The sequence below is a fragment of the Haliaeetus leucocephalus genome, unplaced genomic scaffold (assembly GCF_000737465.1).
Source record: "Haliaeetus leucocephalus isolate CR32 unplaced genomic scaffold, Haliaeetus_leucocephalus-4.0 Scaffold678, whole genome shotgun sequence".
Lineage (NCBI taxonomy): Eukaryota > Metazoa > Chordata > Aves > Accipitriformes > Accipitridae > Haliaeetus > Haliaeetus leucocephalus.
The window spans coordinates 4,518,085-4,540,998 of NW_010973114.1; the positions used below are offsets into that span (position 1 = coordinate 4,518,085).

Here is a 22,914-nt window from a genome sequence, read left to right on the forward strand (position 1 = left end):
GCGGGGAGTTTGGGGTTTTTTTGGTTGGGGTTTTTTTTTTTTTTGGCTTTTCCCTCCCGTGTCGATACCTGCAGTGAAAAAGGCCCCAGAAATGGGGCGTGTAAAGACACATCTGCAAGGCCGCGGAACCAAAGAGTTGGGAAACAGGGGTAAAAAAAACAACGGGAAAATGGAATTTGACCTAAAGCTAGATAGGAAAATGTTTTTCGGGTTAAAATGTGGGAGATGGGCATGCGATCATAATAATTGTAGTGCCGTGTCGGAGGGGATTGCCTGGTAAGTATGAGCTATGTCTGGAGAAACGGGAGATGGCAAATTTCCCTTCGGAAGAAATACTAGAGAAGGGTCCCGGAGGAAGGGGGTAACCGGTGCCTACGATCCCAAATCGATAGAATTTGGAGCCAGCTTAAAGGAAACAGCAAGATGAGAAAACAGTTGGAGGAGAACATCACCTGTTTTTCCTCCCGCAAGGTCGTATAAAAGCCATTTCAGTTTTAAGCCATGATACCTTGCAGTAAAGGAAAGTCTGGGTAGTACTGCTGCAATCATTTCCTCCAGACGAGCCGTCCAAGTAGTGATTTCCATAAACCTAACAGCTGCCAAATAGTAAACAGTGTTTTCCGGCGATAGCTGCTGGAAAGCTTTACGCACAATTAACTGAGTGTCACAACGAGAGATAAGCAGAAGCTTTATTTCCTTCACCAAAATATGAGGGGAAAACTGTAGCGAATGAGCCGTCTTTAGGAAATGCAAACATAAAGTTAGTATTTCAGTATAAAATCATGCATCTCGCCCACAAACTACTCCCATAAAGCTGCTGCGGTGTCATTATGACCAATAAAACTTCAATGGGAAACCCAGAAAACAGATTTAAAAATTAACCTTAGTCAATGTTAATTTAAAAATGGTAAGAAAACAAATGAACGGGCGAGCGCAGGGTGGGCACTACAGCCTGGGCAGCCGCCCGGAGCCAGCCGCTGCTCTGCCCCGGGAGCCTTCCCACCCCCTTCCAAGGGGGCCAGAGAAGATGACCACCGGGCAATCAGAATATCAGCGAGGGCTTGAGCCTGTTGTGGTTTCCTTCCATCTCCAGGTGACAGGACAGGTTAGGAAGAGAGCAACCACCGTGTTCCTGTTTTGCGGAAGGAAAGGACCTCGGGTAATGGGGGGGGGTCATTTGTGCCAGCAGCCGGTACTGCCAGTTCACGGGGATGGGGCTGTTGAGCCCCTGGCAGTGCACCACGGCCCCCTCCCGACCACTCCTCATCCCTGGCTCCTGAGGAGTGAGCGAGAAACAACAGGGGACCAGAGTCTTCCTCTGCAATAATTTGCTTTCCTACATATAACTTACCTAATGCTTCATTAGGCCTTATCTATTAGCACACTGTTGATTTCTTACTTCGAGTAGCCTCGAGCTGCACAGGTACACTTACTCCCAAGGCCATTTGACTGGACTTTGCTGGAAGACCTGACGTTCAGTGTTCAAACTCCCAGTTTCAGGCTTTTCCTAAGCCATCCAGGAGGGTCATTTGCATCAGAAGAGCTGTGGGAGGTAAAGAAACAGAGGATGTGTGCAGAGATGCTGTTAAACCTTGGGACTGGGGAATGCTGGTTTTCGACCGCAATACGGAAACCAGCAGTTTGATCAATTCGAGGTAGTTGTTTACTTAAAAAGGCACCCAGATGTAGTGACCATTGCTGCTTTAACTCTTACACCTCCCTGGTGAGACAAAGCCCTGCAGAATTACAGATGCTTTGGCACTAAGGTTATTAATATTGTTCAGGAGGTCGGTCGGAGGTCTGGCTCCCCCAAGACCCACCACGAGCCACCAGGCTCACCTATAACACAGGAATTTGTACTTCAAGACACATAAATATGCACTAAGGACTCTACACAGGATTATGCCAAGCCGCTGTTCATAAAATAATAAAAAGGTGTGTCAGCCATGTACTTGCATTTGCAATTAATACTGGTTCTGCCTCAAGGAATGCCATGTTGTATTACCTCTGATGCTTCTATTCCATTCAAGTGCAATTATCTTGTCAGGAAAAGTGGAAGGCAGCTGTAATCTTGTACAACAAAGATTTGTTCATTGAAGGATTTCTTGTATTATAGATTGTCTTTTTAAGGTAACACAAAAGGAAATTAAAAGCAAATTCTGTAGAAAAGGGTCTAATCAATTCTCATTTCATTCATTTATTTGGGATCTCAAATCAAACAACAACTGAGTATCTTCTCAGAATTTTCTCCAATTAAATTTTGTCAACAATGTAAGGAAGACACAGTGGATATCTGGAAACAGCCTACAGCTTTTAATGCACTTTCGTTTTAGCCTGGGCTCATTGATTTTAATCCTGATTGGAATCCCACGGGAAAACATCAGTGTCTGTTCACTTCATCTTAAATCCGTCTCAAGTATTTGTCCTTATCGGAAAACAGTCACATAATCGGTCATAATTCAGTGTGTTACAATCTGTTCATAAGGAAGATTTAGCTGAAGAAAGAAGACGCTGGCAGGTCATGACAATAGTGCTTTGGCAGAGAACTGTGAGGAAAGATTACAGAGCAACTTCTCTGAATTATCATGGGAGAAATGCATGGGTTAACCATGTTTTTCAACATTAAAAATAATATCCCTGGAAAAATAGTGATTTCAATTATAGATACCAGAGAAGAATCTAATACCATTGAACTCAGTAATAAAAATCCTGCTGACTTCAATAAAGACTTCGCTTACTAGGTTTTCAGCAGAGGAAAATCTGAATATCTATCTACAATTTAGAAGAGACTCTCCAAGTACCTCTAATGTAGCCTAGCAGAGGTCACCTTTCTGCACACCTTTTAAATACATGTCAGAAGCAGCAGGAGCACACAATCTCCCCACCTGCTTACCTCATTTATGTGCTAACAGACATTGGAATGCAGGATGTTGGTTCACTGCTCAATCTTTGATCAGCTGGATGAAAAGATCCCTGGACTTGCGAGTGCACCAACTTCCTTTCCGAACCGGCAAATATCCTTTCCTGTTGTGCTAATTAACTCATCTTCAGAATCCCTGTTTAGACTCTACCATTATGTGTGTGACCGCATAAACAAATTAACATTATAAATTCCTTTGCACATGAAAGTAAGTCTCAAGAGAAACAACAATCACATTTAAAACCCAATTTCAAAACACAGACGCTGCCAGGCATCTCACCACATCTCATTATGGAATCCACTCGTGGCCTCAATCCCTCCAACATTTACTGTCAGATGGCAACAGTTTTCTTTTAATAGGCTAAATACTGAATACTCAGCCTGTCCTTTAATAACAGGGTTTGTTTTTCTCTTGCTGCATAGAGCTCCTGTTAATGGCTATCCGTACAATTCTGAGCCCACGGCATAATACCAGTGTGTGATCAGGCAAAGGGACCAGTAATTGTTTTTTCAAGAACTATTTTATAATGCATTTTGGGATTCGGCTGCTCGTTAACAAAGTAAGAGGGGGATTTTCCAAAACATTCTGCGTTAGCCTAACTGTAGCAGTGATGACTCTGAAAATGTCACCCTTAGAGCCTGGCTCTTCAAAGAATAACTTTAAATTCTGATCCAAATATAAACCAGTGCAGCAACATCAGCCTGAATAAACAGAATCTGAAACCATAGTGGTAGCATTTTAAAATGGTGTTATGTCTGGTACTGAATGACAACGCCTAAAAAAAGTCTCCCTTGTTAATTATTTCACTGCTAATCGTTTTAGCAGAAACCCTGTCACCGCTGGATATGGTGGGAAGATTGCATCAAGGTGGAGTCAGGGCAGCTGCTCACTGGGACAAATGAGGCATTCAGTCCTCTGCCAGATTAACATCATTATTGTTTCTGCCCAAAAGGAGGGAAGATACAAGCAACTTCTGCTTTGTATAGAGAAAAATAAGCTGTTCAGGGCTCAGTGTCTTGTCAACAGCCAGAAGACACAGCCCGGTTATCACAACCTCATGCTTCCCACAAGCAGCTCTTCAAGTCCCCAGCACGCTTGAAAATTTGGGAGGGAGAAGAGTCAGCACAGGACGCAGGAGACTTTGGTCCCCCTGTTCTCCCACAAACATCCCACGTGGCCTTGGGTACAGCACCTTCAGGCCCAATGTATATTTGCACACTTAAATCACACTAAACAGGATTTCAAAACCCTTCATCTACATCTAAATTCCTTGACAAATCTTGCTTTTGATCTCTCCAGCTACATCCATATTATCAAATCAGCTCAAGGCTCTACCAGTGCTAGAAATCCACCCCCCTGGTTGTTCTTAAGATTTAAGCGCTGCCCTGCACTGGCTCTAGGGGAGTACCGTGATGTTCTCCCATCAGTAACCTCAGGCACAGGGCGCAGGGTGGGCTGGCTGGCTCACACTCCACGTCTGCCTCTCTGGGCCACATGGACGAGGTCACTGAGCCAGTCGCTCTGAAATCTTAGGACTAAACTGCAGCAAGGAGAGCAATAGCAGCATTGGCCTAGGGAATAAAGACGCAGAAGCTGTCTGTAAAATGAAAACAGATCTGCTTCACCTCACACACAGGGAAAGTGGGCTTATGTTAGACTGCACTTAGAGCCTTGGAATGGGGCCATCTAAGGAAAAAAGGGCTGTTGAGTGGATGCATCTATTTTTCCATTCTTCTAGTAATACAGCTATACAATTTGTTTTGTATTTCTGAACCAAACAATTGCACATTCACAGTTGGAGGTAGGGTATAAATATTGTCTCTAGCTGATCCCTTGATCCAGTCATCCTAGCTGAATTAATCATGTTGGCAAATCAATCCAGGATTTGTTGCCGTCAGAGCAGATGGCCAGGCAGACTGCATTTGTGAGCAAGGCGGGCACATTCTCCTTCCAATTATCCAGCAGCATTTTCCAACGGCGGATATTTAAAATTAGACATTATTTTGAAGAAATGCTAAATCTCTCTTGTTCCTTATTCAGCTCAATAAGGGCACTGACCCCTAACTTTCTGCTCTACTTCTGTCCTCCAAGGCCTTAGTGAAAGTGCAGGATGGCTGGTGCCCCTTTCCCTTTCAACTGAATATTTTCTGCCCCATTTTCTTCTGCTGTCTTCCCATTTTCTGCAGAGAAGAGGTGACAACAACAGATGCTGTTTGGCATGGGGATTCGAAGGGTGCATTATATTAATTGTTGAGCCGAGTGCTGCAGAAAAGGGAAGAGAAGCTGCATTCATGCTACTAGCTGCCCGCCATGGCACATACCAGCAGGAACGGTTAACAGTGCGCCTTTCAAAAAGCCTTGATGGGACTTCCCCATCGCAGTAGTAAATTTGCCATGAAAGACAGTCATGCTGTTTTCCCAGTGTTCACATCTGTTTGGCATTCAGAGTCTTTCTGGCTGATAATTGCTCTCTTCTCCCCTCTGTCTCCTGCTGAGGAATTGCTAGAGCTGTCAGGGGAGTTTCAGCTGAGCTCAATCACATTCTGTACGAGATGTCTCACTTATCACCAAAGGTGAACAAGGTTAACCAAGAGTATGTTTGCAGTCTCTGAAGGAATGAAACATGATAAAACAGTCCAGAGGAGACAATCCCCCTGTGGTGTGACAAAACGGACCACACTGTTTAACTACATCTATGCAAATGTATTAAAATCATCTCCTTCACTTTATGGCTGCATTAGAGAAAAGACACAGAGCCTAGTCAGACCAAGGCAAGGCTGCACAAGATACTGCATATAACACTGCAGCAGCCAGCCTGTTATCCACACAAGATCACATAATCTTAGTGGCACCAAAAGGAACAGCAGATAGGGAAGAAAGCCTGCAAGAACTGGGAGGGGAACAATGGCCCAGTTTACACTGATGTGAATACAATTTTACATGCCAGGAGCGTCCTGACCACTACCAGAGAATATCCACTGTTTAGTATTTCACCATTTTCCTTCACTGTTTCCCACAAAATGAAAATTGAGTGTTAATAGAAGAATTGAGGTATGTAATTGCTCAGCCTTATGCTCAACCTTTCAATATAAAGACCTGGCAGATACAAATGTGTATTAATTGGAGACATTAAAACCTAATATCAGGGCTCCTTGTACTTCAGAATTGTTGTGCTCATTGAAACGTGGCTGGAAATGAAGCTCCCAGTGCCTTGAATACAGCACAAATGAAGCCAGACCACTACCTTATACAACAGCCCAGACAGAGAGAGGTTGCCAGTTCCCCAAGACTGACTGTTGACCCCACAGATATACGTTGAGAACTACAACTCCTTTTCCTTGCTAAGCTGCAGGAACCTATATGCCTGCATATCTGGCAGTTCAAGACTGCTCTTTAGGAACACCAGGGCTTCCGCTCAGATCCCAGAAAAATTCTCTCTTCCCCAGCAGTTACAATTTAAGCTGTATACCTAGCCTGGAAGCCAGCTCAGCACACAGGACTGATTCCCTGGGCTCAGTACCCTTCTGGAAGAGCTGGGGAAGCAGCAGGTACTCCACAAACTTGGCACCACCTCCACAGCTCTTCCTTTGCTGTTAGAGAGAAGCAGTTGCCTGCCCTAGGGGAAGACCCTGCAGAGAATGACTGTTACCAAACTAGAGTCATACACGTAGAAGCAAAATCCAAGAACTCCAGCACCGAGATCTATAAACCCCCCTGTGCAGGCTTTTCCACATGAAGCTGAGCACGGTTTTTTTCTAACTAGCCACACCTTAGGAGATTGACAAGTCTTGTTCTATTTTCAACCGTAACACAGAAACAATCCAGCTAGACCAGGCCAAGGCTTTTTTGGGTTACTACAGCAGCTAGCCTGCCTGCAGCTACAAAGAGAGGTGCCTTAGCTAACCCCCGCAATGTCCCCACATGGGTGAGGTCTCCGCTGCTGCCGCAGAAGGCCCTGGGGGGCACCACCAAAACTGCAGCTGACGTGACTGTGCAAACTAACAAATGCAGGGGATGGCCCTCCTGCCACATGTCCTCATTTTTGTTCCAAGGGGTGAGGCCCACCTTAAATCATCACCCCTTCCATTCTGCTAGGAGCTTGGCAGAATAAACCCCAACCGCTCTTACACCTACAGAGTGCCTCAGGTCTCTGTCCCACAGCCTCCCCGCCAGCACTCCCCCGTAAGGCTGCTCAAACATCCAGCCATTCTGCCTCTCCATGGCACCATATCGGTATCTTACCTGCCTGTGCTTGTCTTCCCCACCCTCACATGCACCCAAACACAATGTGGCAGGACCTTTGCCTGTGAGGACCAGATTAGGAGGCTGGGAGAGCCAGCTTGTACTCCAATCAATTCCACGACCCAGGAGGGACATGGAGCAGTAGGCACAGGCTCCCAAGACCCTTTGACTGGTGTCCCTTTCACTGCCAGCAGACTGGCACGTATGGGCAGCAATTGCATCAGCTCCTCTTCCAGCTCCTCCAGAACCAACTCCATTCCTCCTCCGCATCATTCCCAAAGACCCTGCCAAGTCAAGGGATCTCCTTAGCAAACTTCTAGCCCTGGGCCAGCCATCTATTCACACACCTGGGAGAGAAAGCACCAGCTGTGTGGTACCCAGGCTACATGTACATTGCAGATTTGTAGTGCTGCACAGAGGTTTTCCATTTTGTTTCCTATTCCCTTCTCTAGCTTTGACTTTAATGACCACTCAACCACCCTTTTCATGTAACTGTTGCAAGTCAATGACCTTTCCTGAATGAAAGCAGCTGCCCTTCACTTCATGTCCCTAGGTCTCCTTGCAATTCTCTAGTCAGCTTTTGTTCTTACTGTCTCAATGATCTAGCAGTACCAGTGAACTATCACCTCATTCTCGAGTTAAACATACTCAGTGAACAACAGAGAATGCTACAGGACTCCACAGGTGACCCCCTCTGATGTGAGAGCTATTTATTCCTTCCCTTTAATCAGCTGTTCTTGAGAACCATTCTTCTCCCACAGCAGCTTAACTGGGTTTTTTTTCAGAGCTTTTGGCAACAGATTTTGTTGCAACACATAGGTGACCAAGGTGCCATTCAAGAGCCAGATATGCTGAAGCAGCTGTGCATTCTCTCCTTCACAGAGCTCTCACTTGAGAGAGAAGAGGTTTACTTCTATTGCATCTAATCTGTGGCCCATTAATGCTGTTCTTCAGCATCGGCAGAAACAACGTATGTCAGCTACCAAAGCTGAATTCCTTGGATTATCTTTAGTAGTTTTTTCATCAATATAGGTGAAAAAAAAATCTCCAAAGATTGGGAAAGGAAGAAACAGTCAGCAAGAATGAGGAAAAGGGAGTGCTTTGATCAAATTAATCCAGTGGTCTCTTGGGCTGGAAAGAGATGACCCAACAACTGTGAGAAGGAAAAGGTACAACTAAGTTCCTTTGACTCCTTCAAGCTTTGGGGTCTCCTTGACAACAACTCTAACATTGTTCAGTTAGCACCTGCACTCTATACTGTATTTCACAGCTCCAGGTTATGCCAGGAGCCTTGACCTTGTGGGAGAGGTCAAACATGGAAGTTTAAGTGGCATTTCAGAATGAAGTCGAGCCCCCACGCTGTCTTGCAGCTCACAAGTACACACGCTGAGTTTTGTGACACAAAGGTGCAAAGCAGCGGAGGAGGATGGCAGTTATCCCGCAGTGCTCCATCAGATGCTGTCCTCTCCCTTGCTGCCACCCTCCACAACAGAGGGAAAGAGGAATTTTTTTACGTAGACAAATAAGTGAGGGAGCACATTCAAGACTGAAGACCACACTACAAGTCCAAAGCAAACTCCAGGAAGGTGAGAAAAGGAGAAAGGTCATACCTAGTATTAACAGCTTTTCCCATCAGACACACATGCTAGCTGTGCTACTTTGCAATTAAAACAGGGCAACAGAACCTCTTAATTAAACATTTTATTGAAACCAATACAAGCACCATGCTTAGCAAAAAAGATTTGGTTTAAAGTAAACATGCAATGTGAACTAGCAGAGACTAAACAGCATATGGAAGTTGTACTGGTTACTGATATTTTCATGGAATTGCCAAATTCTCAAAACTGGCTGTGAACCTCTCGCACCATTTACCACCCACAGCACTGGTGCCAACCCTGACATGTCACAGTACACAAATCACATTGAGCCTGGATCACATAACAAAAGCAAGAGTTTCACTGCCCCCCTTCTTATGTCCCATCACACCTCCATTTCACAGTTACTAGTGTATGTATCAAAAAAAACACCATTGCATGGCATTTCTTTTTTGAACACACTGAAGCAAGGAATTGAACTCTCTTGCTTTTGCATGTTTGATTCAGACGCCTGTTACCAGTTTAACATTGTTTCTGGACAGCTATTTTACAGTTAAAGATACAAAAATGGAATCTTGGTACAAATGCATAAAATGCTCCTTTGGAGAAGTGAAAAGGTGTCAACACCCACATTATTGCCTCCTTTGATAGATCAAAACAGCATTCATGATACTAGCAACACACTTAAACCATCAAATACCAGCATTTAATTTTTTTTTTTGTTAAAAATATTCAAATACAAGTCCATTTTATGGGCTGACATGCAAACTCATGCTTTAATTCAGCTTACCATCAATTAATAGGATTACAAGAGCTGTATCCCAGCCATCTATTCAATATTTAAAGCAAACCAGATTGTGGCAGAAGTCTCCCTTTGAGAGACCTTTGACTTTAACTCGAGGCCAAGGATTTTATGGCCAACTTACTAACTCCTGAAAAATAGGAGCTCACAATGGAAAATGCTGACTCTCAGACCTTTAGCTACAAAGGCTCCCATAGGTGGCATTAGTTAATTTATGTTTTCCTTTAGTCTGAACCCTCTTTAGAGATCTGAAAATTCAAGACAAATGTATGATTACAGATGGGCAACTCACTAGTAAAGCACAGTCAGAACATACTGGCCTTCTGAACATGGACACACCTGCCTCCCACTGATGTTCAGGGGAAGCAGTATGGAAAACACAGTTCTAAAAATAAAGTGGGAAAAGTATGTTATGAAAACAAGTATTATCTGTGCAGGAAAGATTTTGACACAATTAATGTCTTTGTTTAATCAAGTATTAGCACTACGTGTATCTCAAGAGCCTAGGACAGTAAGCAGCAGACAGTTGTGTCAAAACACTGCATTAAAAACAAGGAAACCACAAACAAGCCTAGAACAGCAAACATCCTCTGCACACTCATTCTCCAAGTACCTGCAGCTGCTTCCTCACTTCCACAGCTCAGAGAGGGGAAGGAGGTAGAGCTACCAAGCAAGACTGTTTGAAGAATAATACTGGTGGCCTGAGCAGCATCAACATCACCTTTCACAAGAAAGAGGGCTTTAACACTCTCATCAGGATTTGTCTGCTTTCTGCAAGATTCGAGGGGCAGCACCCAAGGCAGAAAGTCCTTAACCGGAGGCAAAAGGAACATCTGAAGTGAAAGAACTCAGACTGAAAATACAGCCCTAAGTAGCAATATTTTCTTGGCAGAAGGTGGAGTGATCCAGAGATGAAGAATCAAATTCAATCACTTGACTGCAGCAGCTCCTCCCTTCTCCTCCCAAGAGAGACAGGCCCCTTTTACAGTTATTGTTGTCAAGACCTGTGCAAGCAGCAGTTGGATGCTGGCAGCCCACCAGTGTACAAGATTATTATTAAGATTATTAATAAAGATTATTAATCCAGTTTTCCCCACTGCAAATCAACCTGAACATTACAAGTGGCAGCTTCCCTCTCACCCACACTGTACTTTGACATGCCTTACCTTTAGCACAATGCCAACAAAATGAGATCCTTGCTGTTTCCAGACTGATGCTTAGAATGGCACTATTCTTTAAGCTAAAGTCTTATTTATACAATGTTTGTCACAACAGACATTGTTTTTATTGATCTGTAGTACAGAATGATCAAGCAACAGTTTCATAATCAACATTTTTTTGTCCAGGGAAATGAAATTGTTTTTCCAGTTCACTACATTAACACAGAAATTTAATTTTAATTTACAAGCATTTCTTTTCCACACTGAAAGATCAATTTAATTGGATCATTCTAACATGTATTTTGAAAAGCTCCTCTCGAGTCAGATTTGTATACAAATAAATGAGCAGTAACATCAAACTAAGAAGAGATTTACGAACACTGAGGACCTTTGCAAATGAATTCCTTGTGATCTTAGAGGAATTAGTGTTTTAACACTAACACAACATATGTTTACAAATGAAAAATAAACCTTCTTTCAGCAAAGGTTTCACAGCATGAAATACTGGCCTCCAAATTTAACACTGCATTCCTTCTCACCAAACAGATTTGTTAGGGCAGCTGTATTTTAAGGTACATTATCAACAGGAAGCTGCTCTTACGCAGATACTTCTTCAGTAGCACAACAAACACTCATGAGCAAGATAGTGAGATACTGTCACATGAGTACTCCTTTTGCCACTGCATGGGCTGAACATGTCCCATATCAGACAACTACTCTATTGAATATAAAACAGACCTGTAAAAAGACTGGTCATTTATAAAAGTTAAATACTATTTTCACATTAGAATATCTGCTGTTTCAAAGAGATGAACCGTAAGTAAATGAAAATCAAATTATCACTTATGCAAAAGCTTTATCTGGAATGTAATTTTGACCAACAAGCAGTTAAAGGTAGAGACTGTAATTAAAGTACTCAAAAGCTATGTGTGGCCAACTTTCATAACAAAAGAGATATAAATCATTCATTATCATGAAAATCTTTAACCTCCTGACTCCTACAAATGGAGTAGATGACTGGAATTTCAAAGATAATGAGGTTAGCTTTTTTTTCTTTACAGATGTCAACTGCAACACTAGGCACTAGGAAAAAATGTTACTTGGATTCTTTAACAAAGTTTTTACCAAATTTGTAATAAGTGGCAGTGTAAAATTCTCAAGTCATTTTAAAGCTAACAAATTAAAGGCACACAGTATTAACAGGTGTTTGTATAACAGGAAACGAGCAGAGGTAAACTTCTTAACAGTGTAGTTAGTTATATATGCAAGACATCTGGTACAAGAGTAACCAGAGTTGTAATTCAGCCCTTAGTTATCACCTAGTTCCTGTAAGACTATATTAGCATAAGAACTGGACAGTCAAAGCTTTGCCCTGAAATTTAGTAAGATTGACTCAGTCAACTGAGGAATTACTGGAATGACAAGAATTAGTTCCAAGAATTTAAGAAAGTTCACATGGACTCGATGGAAAGATAAATGGATGGATTTGCTGTACGAGGATTTTGTCTTTTGAATACTAAATGCTTCCAGGGAGTAGTTTTCAAAATTGAGAAGACATTATGTCAAAAAGTCTGAGAAGTAAGTGACAGTACACAATTTCTGCATATAAATGGCTAGTATATGTCATAAAGATGCATTTGTAGCTCAGAAAAAGTTAGCGTCAGCTTCCAAATTATGTTTGTAGATAGTTATAAATCCAAAACTGAACTATTTTAGTTATAGAAATATTAGTCACAAGAGTGCAAAAGGAGTCCCTGCAGAGGAATATTCCCTTTTAACAGGTACAAATAAGGAAACACCTGCAAAGATTTGTTACTTCAAGGAGACAGACCTGCTATTCTTTGCACAAACTTTGCACAAAAGATATACTGCAGGAGACAGATGTAAATACAGTGCATTTTTTAGATGTAAGTATTCATGTCTGGTTCCAGTATTATCAGGATGGTACATAAATACTTATTACAGAGGTTTTCTTAATGGAAGAAGCCCAGTTTCTCACGCAGCCATTCTTCAGTTAGGTCTTCTGTATTTCTTATTTCAAATACCTAAACAAAATTGCATTGCATAAATTCTTGAGGTGATGGTAATTGAAAGGGATAAGCATACAATGCAATCAATACCTTTCCACCCAAGTTGTTTGAGCCATAATAAATCAGTAGCCAGCCTAGTGTTTTCATGTGCTTTCTTGAAAGGATCGGTTAATATTCTAAAGTAACATCAATGCAAAATAAGACTAAGTGGCAAAGAATATTACTTTGCCACTTGAACAAGAAGTTCTTTGAACTTCTTATTAAGAAGTTCTTATTCTTTGAACAAGAATCCTGTAATTCCTATTTCTAGACTTCATTCTTCTCCTTTAAGAATATATGAGACTAGCACATGTACTGCATTTTAAAGTTACTCTGAAATGGCACCATCTCATATGCATTATCTCAGCAAGAAGATTGTCTATTTGAAGAATACAAATTAATTTAACCTCTGGGCTGAATTAACCCCAAAGTTCAGGAATTTTGCTCAGCCCAAGACACAGTTATTCCTTCTTTGAACTAAAATAAATCCATAGTATCTAGTAGCATACTGTTTTCCCTGTTAGAAACAAGCCTGGGATACCTTGAAATAGAAAACTTGAAAAAAGCCACCCCAAAACCACCAACCCAAAGCTTTGTGGAAACCTTTAACATAGCCTTGAAGCAGAAAACAAGACCAAAGACACCAATATATTCTTTCCATATAGGCAAGTAACTAGTTTGTTTGTTTTTTTTTTTTTTTTTTTTAAATACCCTGGAAGAGAGGCTAAGTTAATTGAGATGCCCACAAATTGATCATCTTTTCAGAAAAGCCAAGTAAGTAAATTTTACAAATCCATAGGCTTTCAGATGTGTTCTTCTAGGCAATGAAAACAAGTATTTTAACTGGAGACTGCTGTTACTATTCTGACAACGCTGAAAATAAAGCTGTATCAACACTAAATCATTTACCTTATAATGGTATGCAGTGCATAGCTGCAAAAAGCATGCTCAGGCCAACAGAACGAATAGAATTTTGTAACACTCACAAAACAAAGCTTCTCAGTGAACCTGCTGTTTGGAATGAACTTCCTCTTTAGTCCTGCCCTCAGACATTTTACCATGTTAATCTTCTTCAGGAAACAATTCAAGTTTTGTATCTTTTCTTCCTCATTTCCCATCTCTACTGGAGTGGGCTCTGGACACTGCTTCTTGTATTTAGACACTGATCTACTACTATCAACTAATACTGATTTTTTTTTTTTTTTAAGTAAAAGATGGGGGGAAACCAAAAATTCAGTGTTGTAAGAACAGAACAGCTTAACAGAAGCCAAGCTAATATGCAAGCCACTGAAAAAATAAGAGGATGCAGTTGAGTCACATGCAGAAATCACACCAGGAGGAAGTCACAGCACGAGCTAAAATGGAACATAGCTCATCGAGTGGCAAGAATAAAGCACATTTGAAGAGCAAGTAAGCAACCCTAACTGGAGACAGGCTATCTTATCCACCTTCAGAAGGAAGATGATCATGGACCTCTACATCCACTCCTAGGCTTTCATTCAAAAGCCTTTCAAGACTGAACTTCTCCCACTTGACAGGTGATAGTAACTCCAATACAGCTAGTCTCCAGGCTTTCACCTTCTCATCAACTCTTCCTTCTCACTCACTGAAAACTGCCTTCCTCCTCAAGGAATTCTTTTCTATCAAAGATGCTAAGAGTTCTCAGGCCTCTAAGATGCAGTTTCAACAGACCTAAAAAAAGATTTCTCAGGACTGTACCAATTGCTTCCATCATCTAATCTTCTGCTTCCCTCCTATTTACTCCTGTCAACCTGACGTCTAATCTAAAACAGAGAGGTCCTTTCTTACAAGGTACAGCTAGAAGAGGTAGAAGTTCACAGTTCTCTTATTGGCCCAACACTTTTTTACTAGGATGTTAAAGTACTCAGTCAGAATAAGGAAGGTCAAAAGGGAACGGTGCTGTTGAGGAATGATGAAGTCACTTCACATTGTATGAAAAACCTGAAGTGACCACTGACTCTATTTAGCTTTACTGGTTGAAACTAAAGCTTTAAGAAGTCTAGGCGCCAATTAAGCAGATATTTCAAATATCTCCAAAATGACAATTAGGTGGCTTTTTTTTTTATTCCCCAATATATATGTATACCTAGGCCTAGCAAATGCAGTGATTTCTTCTGGTCTCAGCAATAGAGGAAGCAAACGCAGGAAGATTTAGAATTGTTCATCACTTGGCACACGTTACTTATTCTGAAGGCTATGTTCTGCAAGCACACAACCCCATAAACCATGCTGCAAAACTAGTCCACACCACACCATACTAAGATTTCAGTCTATTCTTCCCATCAAAAAATTCATTCCCAAAGCAAAGAAGTCCAATGGATGTTTTAGTTTTAGAGAACATTGTTCTTCCTGTACTCCAGAAAATCCCCACATAATACTCCTCTCTTCAGTCTTCCTAAAACAGAATCTGTTCACTGTAATTACAAAGTCTCATAACACCCTTCAAGCAAGACACAAAACAGCTTCTGCAACCTGCATTTAAGGGGGAGACAGTTATTTCAACTACTCAGTTATACCTTAGTGAGTTCAGCTGTCTGTACAAGCTTATTCTTGCTTCCAGCATACATCATCTGCTGTTCAGGCTTACATCCTGTAGTTTTGTGGGAAAAAAAAGGGTTTGTTTAGTTATTTTGACTGCAACACTAAAAAAAAATAAATATCTTATTTTTGAAAATAATCCAAACTGAAAGCTGAAGTCTCCATTCAGAAAAGTGACCTATTTCTTTATATACATTATCATCCTTGCTCTTACTTTCGTATCTAGTACTTGAAAAGCATTTCCAGAAGTAATAGTTGTGCAGGTTGAATTGGTGGTCTCAACACGCACCTGTATTTCTGCTTAGAGCTAACATCAAACATTGCAGCAGTCAAACTTGAATCACAGCCAACAAAGCAGTAGCTCCTGCCACTACAGTAGCGTGCTGATTACACTACATTCAATTCTTCGCCCTCTTGCTATTTCTGGAAGATTCCCATGTTTTCACTAGTTACACAGATCTTTATAGCATATGCCTATGAGCTGCAGCCAAACTGAGAACTAACCAAGGCAGTTTGAATTTGTTGTTCTTTCTCCTAATCTCTCCCCAAATGCCCCAACTGAACTGGTAGCTCAAGATGACTCCTCTCCCCCACCCCAGTCCCAAACACAGAGCCACTTCAGACACAGTTGAAGTTAACTGCTGTTTAGAGTCCCAATTAATGGTTCATTGTTCTGACTCCAGTATCAGTTTAACCACTAACTTGTATTTGCAGAAAATTTTTTAAAACGGAGAGCCTCAAGAAAAAAAAAAAAGAAAAGGCTTTTCTTTAGAAGTTGCTTTTTTAGAAGTTTCTAGATATTAGCGTATTTTAAATCTTGCCACCCATAAAAACCATTGTCTAAGCTCTCTTTTCCTGTGAAGTACTACAAGTCTGCCTGCTTTGCTATTTCAGGGTCTGCCAGGAAGTTTCTTACTGCTGTTCTAACTCACAAAATATCTATCCTTCAGAAGTAACACCCAGAACATTCACACAGATTCTCCAGTAACTACAGAAGAATATGCTCACTAGTTGCTAAACTCTTTTACCTACCTAGTTATTCTAGTTCTGAGTAATGAAGGGTAAAACAATGCAATCAGTTTATCTTCTTCTAGAGGATAACAAGGATAATCCAGTAATACCAGCAAGCTACCCTATTACAATTCAGAACACAGATGGAAGCCACAGGAGCAATTCAGCTCTGCAAGTCCAAATCAAGTCACGGGCTATTTGGCTTCTACTAAAATTACACAGTTCCCTGCACAGGTATGTTTATGTTGAGGGTTGCTGTGACACAGAGGAAGCTGCTGCTCTATATAAACATGGGATGATCTAAGATTACAGTCTTTCTCCTCGAACTTAATCTGTTCACCCAGCACTTTCACCTGCCCAGATCTGGGTTATGGAGCCCTCTTTTCCTCCTTTTCACCCATAATTGTGACAGCCCTTTAGACCTTCACATCACAGCACTGTCTGGAGGCATCCTCTGTTGCTGTCCATTGCACACAGGCCCCCTGGAAAACCCTCCTCTCAAATCCCATCTTAACCCTTTTACAGAGTCCTGTTCCCTTCATGGGTAGACATGGGTTCTGATGCCCTTCTGAGAAGGAGAGGAACTTCTTCCCACCCAGTCACTAACATCCAAATAGCAAGATGGACAGAGGTGAAGATAAACCCTCAGGAACAGAGGTTGTATCTTCCAGCTCTCTCCTCACTCACTTCCTGAGCCTTGTCTGGTCATATTTTGAGGACTGCCCAAGATTTGAGGAGAGAGTGACAGGAAACCCATTAGGTTAAGCCTACATGAATAGATGCAGAGTGCTCCAGGCTAGGCTCTTTTCCTTTACAGGAGGGTGTTGCTGAGCACACCCCTGAAAACACAGTGGGCAGGCACATTTAGAAAGACACACCTTTTGGCCAGCTATGCAGGAAACAAACACTTCTGTTCAGCCTTCAGACATGGGAAAGAAAGAATCTCTTCTATCACACATCTTAAGTGCCCTAAATGTGAACCACAAAGGCAGTGAAAACCTCCAGCCGCTAGGTAGATCTGGGCAGATGGAAGCATTTACACTTGTCACCAGCTGACAGTGAGGATGGAGCTAATACTCTAGAGATTCCTCTCTGCCAAAGGTGGTCTCCAGATAATGCCATAACTTTATAGTGCCTTGCTTCCAGCAGTGGCATAAGCAAATCTAGCCTTAAGCATCTGAACCACTATTCGAGCATTAAGCACTCATTTTATCTTCCAGAGCAAAGAATATTCCCATATTTACAGCCCATAGTAGCTACCATTCACAATATTCACTCACCAACTGGACTGGAGAAGATAAAGCACAATGGATAAGAAACTCTTCCATCATCATGCTGATACTTGTAACTATACACAATAAATGTTTTTTCTGAGGTTAAAGAAACTAAGAAATCAGTGATTTTATTAGGATATAATCCTCAGTTATCAGAGCTTGATGCAGGCACAAATTAAGTCTTGCATTCTAGAAGATGCTTTAAATTTGGTAAGTACTCTCACTGTTCTCCTGTTTTCACTTCCACACTTGACTTTCAGAACTGACCCCGCCTGTCTTTACCAACCTCTACCATGGGTATGAGGGCTGTCTCTGTATTACTGTTTCACATCAGAGCTAAAAATCACCCTTTCATTGCAAATATTCCTCTCCTAGCTTTGTAAAAAGATTTCCCACACCCACTAATGTGTTTCTGGCTTAATGAAAGCCAAACTCTTTCTTTGCAGACTAAGCATTTCATTGTTTCAGGTGTCTTGCTGAATTTGAACTCAAGTTTTAGCTAGTACTCTTGCTTTACAGCCTCCTACTGCACTATGGTCATGAAAGAAAAGATTCACAATGGCACGCGGAACAGTGCCAACCAGCTTTTGCGGATAATGGAGGCAGATATTTTCTTCACTTGTAACTTAAGTACCCCTCTTATTTCATCTAGTTAAAGAATAATTTACTTGTCCCTTTTTTTTTTTTTTTTTTTAATACAAGGATTCTTCCCTAGATCACATGCCTACAGCACTCCCAGAATCAATAACTGCAGCAAAATAGCAAGGGCCACACACTGAGAGAGTACCAAAACAGATCCTAAGTTACACAGGCACTCTTCTATGTTTAGAAGTAGCCACATACAAAACTGGTACATTTTACTCACTTCTTTACATTAACAGCAGCGTGGCTTTGCTTTACTTTCCCCAAACATAATATAGTCTAAAAGGAAATAAAATCTCAGGAAAGGCTTAAATGTGTCAACAAGTGGAACATTCCAGATTGTTTCAACAAGTGGGACAACTGTTCCATGCATCATAAGAACTGATCCCTAGGTTATCTCACAAATAAAGTGTCAGTAAAGTTGCACTACAGGAAAGTATTGGCCTAAAAAGGTGAAGTCCAACTTTGAACATTTTGAACAGCTTCCAGGAGTAAGAGCAAATGCCAGCAGCACAAGAAGGATATCGAGGTTGTCTCTCAGGCAGCTCATCTTTTAGCTCATCGGGAGAAATACCCTGGTAACATTAAACACAAGCAATATTTGAACAAATGATCTTGCACTTGAAGGTATACTATGAAGGCTAAAGCAGAATAATGGAACAGTGAAATAGCTGTAAGTTAGATGTACATCTACAGTTGAACTGATAATGATCTCTCACTCAAATTACTAGAGTGGTTTAGGAAAACCTGTGTGCCAATAGATTCCTATGACTAAACACAGAATTAATGTTAGCATGAATAATCATCCCTATTTTAGGCATAATGAGTTTAGAAAACATTTTTGGCTCTAGTTGGATATGCTAGCAACTACCATGCTTTTCTAACTCTAGCGCTAAACAGAAGTAAGCAAGCACACACCAAAAAAGTATCTGTTAAAATCAGCTACGCAAATGGTGCTTTTGAAAAATTCAGTCCTTCCTCCTTGAGCAAGCCAAAAAACAACAACAAAAAAAAAGAGTCCCTATTCTATTCAGATATTACATTAACTTCTACATTCTAGGGAATAAGAGCTACGGTTAATGCTCAAATCCCTGGGAAGGATTTAATTTTGCCCTATGTACCATTAAGAAATACTACATGCTGGGCTGACCTTATTATGCCACCTATCAAAGTTAGAGTCTGCAGAGGATTAGCAATCCTAGCTTCTAATTGATGGCAGATCAGCTCAGAGCCAAATATGCAAACCTACGTGGAAACACAGCAGAAATCTCTTCAAAAAGCCAGCAGGTGCCAAAGATGCTTTTTACACAGTTGTATCATAACAGCTTTAAAATAACTTTTTTGTGCAATTAATTAGTCAACTCAATTGCTTCTGCATAGTTCCACTATTAATAGTGCTGTGCTTTACATGCAGTGACCATGCATTTAAATAAGCTCATGACCCAAATTAGATTAAGAGTTTGATAACAATTTGAAACTAAGGCAGTACCTTAGAGACAACAATACATTGCAGGCTGAAGATACTCTTATTTACAATTCATTTAACAAACCTCATGCTCCTCATCCAGTACCACCAACTGCTTATCCTTGTCGATTTTCACTATAAATCAAAATAAAACATAGATCAATGTTATTTTCAATTGATTTATGCAATGCATGTCTGAGGCTTTTTAACGTTACCCCAACAAACATATTCCTTGTGCTTCCATTCTGCTTCTTCAGTCTATCCCATGACTTCATAAAATCACTGAAGGGAAGCGCACAGTCTAAGCGTTGTTCATTGCAATACACTCTTCTCAAATTTCAAAGACAGAAATGTCAAACTCCCCTACTTAAAGGCTACAAAATTTACAAACTCAAAATGACTGTGCCTTGACATTTTTTACTATCATTTTACAAACAGTGGTAGACTCTGAGCCAAAATTAAGTATAAATACTAAGAGCAGATGCAGTTTTGTATCATAAGAACAGCACTGCTTTACTGTTAAAATTACAGACAGAATTTGAAGTACTGAAGTCCATACAAGAAACAGCCTCTTGGCTCACATTTATCTGTTAAAGCAGCAACGTTACATGGGAAGGAAAAGAGGAGATAGGATTTTCTGCAAGACCTTGCAATTTTTGTCAGACATGTTTTTAACTTACTTATAATGGCAGCATTGTTGGTTTCTTTACGAAACCGGAATTTTCTCAGTTTCTCCACCAGGTCTTCAGCAACATCACAAACCACCAGAGATTCACTCTACAAAAAGGAAATGGCAGAGGGGAGGGAAAGATAAATAAATCTTTCTAGTAAACCAAAAAAAAAATCCCCATGTCACGCATATGTGCACATAAACCCTACTAAAGTGGAACTGCATGCAGCTTGTCCAAAGTTTCAGAACATATACATAAACCAGAAAAAACATGGATGAAAGCAGTTTTTAAAAACACAGTAACAGAACACTTATCTGTTTTAATATCCCTCCTCAAAGCCACACAGTTAACTACAAATATTTTATTAGCTATTCCTGAAGTGGGATTATTCTCATAGCTCTTAGAAGTAAACAAATTTTACAGTTCATTTGCCAAGACAAGTCCTGAAAGAAGGAAGCCTGTTAAAGTGGCAGTAAACTGGCTAAAGTAATTTCAGCATTTAAAATACTAGGACCTACTACTAGTACTTCAGAAGAACCCAGACAGTAATCAAGGGTCACTGCTTATTTTTACTCATAAAAATATTACCTGAACTTTTTAGATTTACACACCCAGAAAGCATTTAAGACATTTTAACCAAAAAGCATGCATACTTTCCCCCCCCGGGGCTTATATGCTACTAACTCCAAGTTTTCAGAAGAAATGTCCAGATAACGTATTAGTCATCACACTGAAGATGGGGAAGGAAATGATTATTTCACAAGCAGCCGTGCAAGTTACCTTCCATTACATATGCAATTTTTAAACTGTACCAAGCCAACCACTGCCATTTCCTGAGCAACATTTTATCCACACAGCCTCTATCACCACAGTTAAGAGATGCAAGCCAGCTAGACGAAGAAGTTATTTAACATCTCCAGCTTATTCATATTATTGTATTTGTAAATTCCTAAGGCATCAAGGCTTTGGTGCCAAAACAACTGTATTTCAAGACTTCTTTAAAAAAATTGCTCAAATAAAAAAAAGTAGTTGCAAGATTACCTATCCCAAGATCTACTGAAGAGCTGTTTCACTGAGACAAATCACTGCTTAAAAATCAGAAGAAAGTTACTACTTAAACTCTGAGTTCTGTCTCCTTCTGTTCAACATTGACTTGTTTGTGAGATTTTCATCAAAAAGCAGAGCACTGTCCCTCCTTCCCCACTTCCAAAATCACCTTGCAAATATCCTATGTTTGTTGTTACTCCTAAAAAGATTTCCACCTTGACCAAATTCTGGCACAAAGCCTTGTGCCTCTGCTTCCTTTTAACAGCTGGAGAGGAAATCAGGCTCTGCTGTGAAAGGACAGGTCAGGCACTGTGTGCACAGCCTTTGTTATTTTGCTTGCTCCCCTAAACTTTAAATTGTTCTTGGCTCCTTCTGATCCACAAATGTCATTAATACCCACTCTCACTACTTCAGGCGGTCTCTACTTAAAAAAAATCACCAACAACAAAATTCAGGGCTGCATTTCAAAACTGAAGTTATATTCTGTATCAAACACTCTTTGCTGAAGGAAGCATTTCTCCCAGTCCTCTGGGCTCAGCAGTTTCCTATCATCTTCCAGCAGACACTACAGGGTATGCAGTGCTCTTGTTCACACCTGTGCAGTCACAAACATAAACCCCTAAGAGAAGTTGTAGGCTGTGCCTGCAAAACACATGCTGACATCAGATTCAGATCATCTATCAGGGCTAAGCTGGCTCAGCAGTGCTTGGTTTCATAAAAACTAATAAAAGTCAAGTCGAGAGACAGGACTGCACAGACAGTGGGCACACCTGCCAAGCAGCACGGTGGGGGGGTGTTGCTGTTGGTTAACCTCAGCCACCATTCATACCGGCATTATGCTTCAAGATTTTCAGAAACCGATTTAGCCTTCTGCCGAACAGCCGCTGGCAGGGCAGGGTCAAGACTTCCCTTTTAAACAGCTGTTTCTTCATTCTCCCCCCGCAGGCTGCCAGCGCCCAGCACAAAAACAACCGAGGAGGTCCCTTGGCCGGCGGGGCAGCAGTTGAGCACGGCACGACCCGGGGAGGAGGTCGGGCAGGGCCGGAGGAGCTTCTCACGGCAGCACCTTCCCGGGCAGCACCCCTAGACCGAAGGGCTCCGGCTCACCCTGAGGAGACACCCACCCCCGCTCCTCCGAAGGCACTTTCTGCCCTCAGAACTCCCTCCCCAGCCCGCCGAGCCCGGCGGCGCGGGGACACCGGCCTCACGACGCCTCTCCCGCCTCAGCGGGGGGGACCCTCCCTCCCCGAGCCCGCGGAGGCCGTTGGGGTTCCCCCCGGCCCGGCCCGGCCCGGCCCGGCCCGGCCGCCTCCCCCCCTCAGACAGCGCGGGCTCCTCTCACCATCTTGCGCGCGCGCGCAACCGCCCAACCGCCGACCGCTCGCGCGCCAACAACGGAAGCCTCCGCCCGCCGCCGCCTCCCTCGCTAGGCTGCGCACCCCACTGCGCCTGCGCC

At 41.8% G+C, this 22,914-nt stretch overlaps 1 protein-coding gene across 2 annotated transcripts; it reads right to left on the reverse strand.

The window, feature by feature from the left end:
• Window positions 1-10,826: 10,826 nt before the first annotated feature.
• Window positions 10,827-22,860, reverse strand: GMFB (glia maturation factor, beta). Of its 2 annotated transcripts, none has more exons than XM_010579792.1 (7): window positions 22,801-22,860; window positions 20,421-20,517; window positions 19,826-19,875; window positions 18,801-18,850; window positions 17,640-17,722; window positions 15,327-15,400; window positions 10,827-12,765 (listed from the first exon to the last, which is right to left on the reverse strand). In XM_010579792.1, exons 1-7 carry the CDS (start codon window positions 22,801-22,803, stop codon window positions 12,694-12,696), a joined length of 429 nt encoding a protein of 142 aa, XP_010578094.1. In that variant the 5' UTR covers window positions 22,804-22,860; the 3' UTR covers window positions 10,827-12,693. The 2 variants fall into 2 exon arrangements, with proteins under 2 accessions (XP_010578094.1, XP_010578093.1); XM_010579791.1 differs by lacking the exon at window positions 22,801-22,860 and adding an exon at window positions 22,288-22,375.
• Window positions 22,861-22,914: the final 54 nt, after the last annotated feature.

Bases quoted from the DNA above. Each gene is read 5' to 3' on its own strand.
- GMFB (XM_010579791.1), bottom strand. The intron at 15,401-17,639 runs GTGAGTGAATAT...ACAAAACTACAG, and splicing joins TATCTTCTCCAGTCCAGTTG to GATGTAAGCCTGAACAGCAG. The intron at 12,766-15,326 runs GTATAACTGAGT...AATTTTGTTTAG, and splicing joins AGACAGCTGAACTCACTAAG to GTATTTGAAATAAGAAATAC.